Source organism: Meleagris gallopavo, chromosome 4, assembly GCF_000146605.3.
Source record: "Meleagris gallopavo isolate NT-WF06-2002-E0010 breed Aviagen turkey brand Nicholas breeding stock chromosome 4, Turkey_5.1, whole genome shotgun sequence".
Taxonomy (NCBI): Eukaryota; Metazoa; Chordata; class Aves; order Galliformes; family Phasianidae; genus Meleagris; species Meleagris gallopavo.
The window spans coordinates 9,309,167-9,316,388 of NC_015014.2; the positions used below are offsets into that span (position 1 = coordinate 9,309,167).

Below are 7,222 nucleotides of genomic sequence, written 5' to 3' on the forward strand. Positions count from 1 at the left end.
TTGCCTCTGTCATGAGCATCAGAGCCAGAATCCCAAACAGCTAAATTATTGGCACGCATCTCATCAAATGCTATATAGAAATACATTTTCTTCTTTTATGCTTTTCTTTTGCAATTGTGTTTCCAGCGCCATAATCCAACCTTTAGCTTTCTGCTTCAGAATGAAGAGGAATAAAGTGGAAAGAGGAGTTAAAAATTGATTTAGATGACCGAAAGACATTGATCATGGTATTTTAGAGCAAGAGATTCCAAATAGAGCATTAATGCATGTAAACATGGTGAAGACTCAGCTGGAAATTCAAAGACGAATTCAGGAGTGTAAATTAAACATACAGTAATTGATGAGCAGCTTTTCTTTAAATTGCTATTGCCTCTATAGAAGCTAGATAGCATCGAGTGCCAAGAAAACAGTGGAGGTTTAACCTTCAGTCCAACTTCTATGTGTTCCTTCTGGGCAGATGCAAGCAACAGAGAAAGAGCCCTAGGATAAATAGATGTTATCCCAAGATGTAACTCAGTGCTTTTGCCAAAGGGAATTAATCGTCTTCCCGTGATGGTGCTTCACAATTAAACACTAGAAAGTGTTATCCCATTGGCATTTCCAAAGTGGTAATAGCATAAAATAAAATTCCTTCAGTACAACTACGTTAGAGGAAGAATCAGTATGGAAAGCGCAGGTGAATAAAACATTACAGTCTCTCTCTTTACTATTATTTTGGCTCTCTAGTGTCAGTGTGACTCAAAACTACCAGCGTCACTGCCAGGATGACATTTTAGCCAGCACTAATGAATGGTATTTGTATTTGCTTACTTAGAGCTGAGCCTATCAAAAAATCCTACATCTCTACCAAATAAAATGTCAATACTCAGTTATCACCAAGTTCAGACACAGAAGTCAGCACTTGTAAATGCCCTTATCTATTTCTTCAGGCCAGAAGAGGGAAACCACATCTGCGTCTTTCAGAATTGAAATCTCCGTTCAGTTCAGCCATTACAAGAGTCTTGACCTACTTACTCAATTTCGACAGCTGGGGAAACATAGGTTTGACAAAAGGAATGCAGTATTTGCTCACCCTTAATGAGTATGTAATTGTACACAAATTGGAACGTGAAATAACATGCCACTAGATTATTTATAAATAAGTAATACTATTTATTAGTTACACTTTGGAGGGAAAAAAAGAGTTTGGAAAGCAGCACTGAACTTTCTGTACTTTGCTGTGTAAGAAGACACTGTCATAATCAAAATTATTATTGATATAAGTTTAGCAAACTATGAAGACAAAATTGGAAATCCTATGAAGCTAAAATACTCTAAATACTAAATGGTCATTAAGTTGAAATGAATTCTAGCATGCATGCGGAAAGCATTGCTCTAGGTTTCTAAGTATCCACATAGAACCAAAACAGTGTCTTCCAGTAGCTTGGTTAGAAAGAACCACAGAGCATTTCCATGAATACAACTCAGGCAAGGCGAGGATGGCCAGGAGGAGGAAGCTTCAAATATATCATGAAGCACGTCTGTCCCCAGCAATAGCCTTGCTTAGCAGGACCTCCTCTCTGAAGGCTTCTATCTCCAACTGGTTGGGACTGTGGGGTGAAAAAGACAAAGTAGCAAGAAATCTTTTATGATCTTTCTTTCTTTTTTTTTTTTTTTAAGATAAGGGTGGTGAGGCACCGGCACAGGCCGCCCAGAGAGAAGGTGGAGCCCCGTCCCTGGAGATTTTCAAGGTCAGGCTGGATGGGGCTCTGAGCAATTTCACTGAGCTGTAGGTGTCCCTGTTGATTGTGTTGGACTAAATGACCTTAAAGGGGCTCTTCCAACTCAAGTGATTCTATGATTCTTCTAGGAGGACCTATGGCAAAACTACAAAAAAATAAATAAATATAAATTTCTCTCCTTGGGGAACTGGCAAAAACGTTGATGTGCTGAAGAAATCCTACTAGGAAATTCCAGTGAAGTTACATTGACTAAAAACCAGGGGAAAAAAAAGAAATTAAAAAAAAAATCAGCCAGATTCAGAGACAGTATTCACATCTTTTCAATGAATCTTCAACTCTACTACAGTATTTCTTCTGTTTACCATACTGTCATTGTCACACTGTATATTTATGAGTGCAGCAGATCTAAGAAGGTCTCAAATTGGCTTAACTACAGTCTTGTGTTATCCCCCAATACATACATAAATATAACTTTCTGCACCGGCAACCAAAATTGTATAGAAATTGTATAGAAACCAAAATTGTATGTGCTAATCTCTACTACAGTGCTACTTATACTGAAAGTCTAATAATTATTTATCTCATCTCCATCCACACATAACTTACTATCATCATGAATGCTTCCATACTAACAATACATTACTTGGAATGTATAAGAGCTTTGGAAGAATAACTAATCAACATCCCTTCCTACTCAAGGAAAAAAAAAAAAAAAAGAGTTAAAGAAAAATCAGGAGTGCCAGAAACGGTGGAAGAAAACACCCCATGTTCTAGCAGTTACTCTTCTTATTTTTGATTACAAGCTACACTCTTCGCCATACACAGACACTTTCTTCTGGAGACTGCCTTCCTTAAAGAGGACTATATATACGCACAAACTGCAAAAGATCTTGCCATTAGCTTCTTGGAACCACTGCTCCCTGCTCAGGTTAATGAGGCACATTAAACCACTGAGGCATGCATGGCACTAATATCTGTGGCGGTTTATTGTCTTCCTGTAACTGATCTAAACCAGAACAGAACACCAACATTTCTGAATCTTGCAAAGCGTGTAACAAGCTCATTTTGTTTTCCTAAAATTAGGAAGACAAATCTTGCAAACAATGCCTCTGTCTTAGCTTTGAATAGTCAGTTCTGATACAAACACTCAATTCAATAATGTGCTGAAGTCCAAGGCCATATAAGCACCCTTCCAAGTAAGGACACCTCCCTGAATTCGTGCAGGAGATTTAAATATCTTTTTAATAGCATTACAACACAGTTATTGTGGGCTAGAGATAAGCACGGAAATCTACCATGATATCAGAGGTATTTTCACCTGTGCTGGGTATGTTCACCCTTATGTTTAACCTTGAACAGAACTGGAGTAGCTTCACATGTTTAGCTTTAGACACGGAACACAGCACATCTTAACGTACATCTTAACTCTTCAGGAGCCTCTGAAGTCAATCAGTGCTCATGGTGGTTTATTTTATGCGGCTGAAAAGGGAAGGCTGATTGACTGGTGTTTCCAGTCACCTACGTCCTAATAGCAACTGCACTGCAGAGGCTATCAGTATGGCAGGGTCCAGAAAGGAAAAGGAGGAAATTCAGATGCATCCCTGTTGGCTGACAGAAAGCTCTGCCCAGCTGTAATGCAATAATGCCACACCTGTGACCTTAGCAGGCCAAACCATGTGGCTTACCACACCCCAAGGGTTCTCTCACCGTGTCCTACTGCTTGCTGTACTAGCTGAGCAAAGTAACTGGGAAGCAGTGTGCTGTCCCAGTGCATCCACTTGTCTTTGACTATATCCACATTAGGAGCTTCAGGACAGTGGAGGAACATTCTATTAGCACAGTGACAGCAGATAAAAGCAGAGTGCCAGCAGTTTTGTGCGAGAAGCTAGGATTCCTCCATAGAGGATCTAGGAAGAGCGTCAAAATCGTTTTACAATACTAAAACGAACAAACAAGACAAAATAAACTTCAAAAAGGCAGATCAAGGTTAATTACTGAATTTTAAAAATCAATTGTACGACGAGTAAAGACTTGCTGCTGTTTTTGGCAGGGAATACATTTTACTAAGCCCATTTACGTATTGTATCTAACTGAAAATAGAGAAGCAAACATTTCAAAGAAAACATGGGTTTTGATAATATTTTCTAAGACATTAATAAACAACGTTCACTTTAGATCTGAGATTTTTTTTTTTTTGCATAAAAGAAGGAATATTTTAAAATAATCAGAACATTTCTATGTAGGAAAGCAAGAGTGTTAAAATAAGTAGAAACGTAAATCAAATGGATATACCATGGTGTTTGCACATAATTGGTATGGTTTTAAGATAGTGAGGTCAGCAACACAATAAAGGTTCTTAATAGCAGTGGAAAATTCTGATTTGAATATGGGCTTTATCAAATAAATAAGCAGCACTCATTACTTTGGATAATTAAATGGTTACTGCTTCATTCTGGTTACTATTTTAAATATTTGGACTGGTTTGCCTGATGTAGCAGCAACCACCCATTGATACTCACACTTCATTAAATGCATACTAACTAACTAAATTATTTTGGGATAAAACTGTTCCTCAAGATTGAGTGTGGAACATGAGGGAAGCATGAATGTCACGTGTTTACACTTAAGTACACGTTGTGATGATACACACACAGCAAACAACGAGCAGTCAGTAATCTTCCTTACCCCTTCCTCTACAAATAATAACAGTAACCAGTTTAATTTTGTACTTGAACCTTTACAGAAAATTTAGCAGTACACTTTAAATTGATTCAAGCTGATCTAATGCTGTTATTTTCACAAGCACCTTTAAGAAGCACTGCCACTTGAGATGATTCTATTCACCCCATTGCCATGACTTCTGTAAATCCCTTGTTACTCGTCACGTCACTGAGGTTATTTCTAATTTGGGGATAGTCTTTTCAGAGAACAAATTTCCTACGAGTTCATAATGAATTTATAATGCACCCTTGGCTTGCAAAAAAGATCTGTTACCTTTCTTAGGCTTACTCTCCTACTTTGATGCACCTGTGGTATTACACGCAAGCCCCTAACTGAAACTGTACAAGAAAATCACCACATTTACATTGTTAACACACATACCATTTTCCATAACTATAAATTTTCACGAGTCTTTATATGAAAGAACATACGTCTGGCCAGGTGAATTAATAAGCAGATTGTAACTCAGTTGTGTAACAGCAGAAACATCTGCATCATCCTGGTCACAGCCCTCCCTACCCTCCGATGCAAACTGCTTGCTTCAGACAGGTCTTGCTTAGGGCCTTGGGAGGGACCAAAAAACTCAGATCCAAACCACGCAGGATGTGGGACAGGTATTGCTCCACCAGTCAACAAGGCTGGTTGGTAATAGCAGCCCACATCTGCGAGCACTCTAGAGAATGCTAAAAGAATCACCATACGAGTTTAGACAGACAAACTGCAACATGATTTGCTGCAGATGTGGCCATTACCAGTTGTCTTTGTAATGACTTTTATCATTTTTCTGCCACAAGAAACAGTCAGCCTGCTGAAGCTAAAATCTCTGCTTGTACCTATTTACAAAGTAAGGGAAAACTGAATGAGAAAACTTTTCAAGTATAGTGAAAATGTTTATAATATTAGAGGCAAGAATCAAAGTCTGCTGAAGTGGACTCTGTCAGATCCTAAATGTTCATTTCTAAGGGTGGAAGTGATGATGAACATCGTCCCTGCAATGCCAGTCCGTGTTACCTGTAGTCGCGTTACATCTCACCCTTTCAATCAGAATCTCCCCAGGTAATTAGCACGTTAGTACCAGGCATTTAGAGGTCTCTAGTTTTGAGCTGCACTGAAATCAGGACAAAGTCTGATTCACACGTCTATCTAATACCAAAGGGCTGGAAGGCTACAAACAAACTGCACAACAGTATACAAGGCTATTAGGTACTGTTTGTATTATCAGAGTACATCAGATCATTATTTTTGAGCAGGGATGCCTTGTTAGACAGCAAACCAAAAAGCTCATTTACAACCTCAGTGTCACCACAGCTCAAGAAACCATGGATGACCAGAAAGCAAAGGGCATACTTCATGTGACACACACCCTTCAAAGACCAAGAACAGCCTGAATGTTTGAACAGGCACATCAGATAATCGAAAAAAGCAAGTGGAGGTTGGAAAAAAAATGAGCTAAAGAAGCACATTTGACAAACTGATGAAAGAAATGGGAGCTGACAAACAATCGGACAGCACCTGGCCTCTCAGTAACAGGTGAGGTAAGTGAAAAGGGCATTAGGAAACAAACAGATCACCTTTGAGATGAGAGGAAAGCAGAACTCCTGCAGTGCTCTGGGTGTACCTCAAGAAGTTCAATGTTGGGGGGAGAGGTTGAGCAACATCTGAGCAGAGGTAAATGCCTGCTGCAGGAAGAAGCATTCATTTCAAGCCCATGCTTAGGCAGATCCTCTGACAGGGGCAGTGCTTGGTTTGCTCCTGATCCTTCTCTCATTGAAAAAAAAAAAAAAAAAGGAACAAGACGTGGTGGTCTGTGGGGCTCCAGCTGGCATACATGGGAAACTGCTTCTTCTAGCAAGTCAGGAGCACGAATGGCATCCTTCCAGTGAAATTACCAGCACAAACTAACTTGTCATATGCTCCTCTAGATAAGATTATTAACTGTTTGCACATCTGTGAGATGTTCCAAGTTCAAGAGAGAATGCTTCTGAGCTCTGTATTAACATTCAGAATGATTGATATTAACATTCAGAATGATTGAAAGCTTGTTAACAACACCGGTGCTAAAATAACTAGGAAAGTTATATTATCTGAGAGGAGTTGGCTATGGAGAAGGAGCCATCTGTGGAAATCAATATGCAGATAAAAGGAAGAACAAACACACCCATAAAAAGGTACGAACCAACCAACCCACAGCACACCAGCAGAGAAGGACCAAAAAGGAAGCTGAATAAAAATGGCATTTCAGCAAAGGTGTCACAAAACACATGCCACAACAGAACGGTGACAGGGATGTTAACTGTGCTTAGGACAAGCACTCTATCATCTCTTGGATCTTAGTTTCTTAAGAGATGTCTATTTGTATTTTCTCTTACCCCACTCTCAGCAGAATTGCCACTTGAAGCCTCAAGTGCTGTAAGGTTGACAAGAAATGACATAGGAAGATCAGCACTGCTCAGCAATATTCAGCATTGCGCTGCAAGTCCACTTCTATCGCTCACAAAAACGATCAATATAAGCAAAATGGAGCAGATGATAGGAGTTCTGTGTTCACCCCAGAAACTAATAATTGGCTTACTTTAAATCTTCTGCACCCGTAAATCCAGCCCATTTTGAAAGCGTACAGCTCTTCAAGATTTCCTCTTTCTCCCCCATCCCAAACGAACTATCCCATAACAAGCCACCTACTGCCCCTGAAGGCACTAGGAAGAGATTTCCAGTTTATCTGCGGAAAGCAGCATCGGCTTTCCCATTCCACCCGACGGCGGCTCTCACCTCGGCTCCCC

General features: G+C 39.7%; 1 protein-coding gene across 2 annotated transcripts in view; it reads right to left on the reverse strand.

Moving 5' to 3' along the window:
• MGAT4D (MGAT4 family member D) overlaps window positions 1–7,035 on the reverse strand; it is a 31,637-nt gene extending 24,602 nt beyond the window's left edge. The window contains exon 1 of one of the 2 annotated variants that reach the window (XM_010709511.3): window positions 7,015–7,035. Coding sequence is in view for 1 of the 2 variants with exons in the window: in XM_010709510.3 (XP_010707812.1) it covers window positions 6,014–6,137 (124 nt within the window). In the remaining variant the exon portion in view is untranslated. Of the gene's footprint in view, window positions 1–6,013; window positions 6,181–7,014 lie in introns of those variants that run through there. The other variant, XM_010709510.3, reaches the window with a different exon arrangement.
• Between the last annotated feature and the right edge of the window lie 187 nt (window positions 7,036–7,222).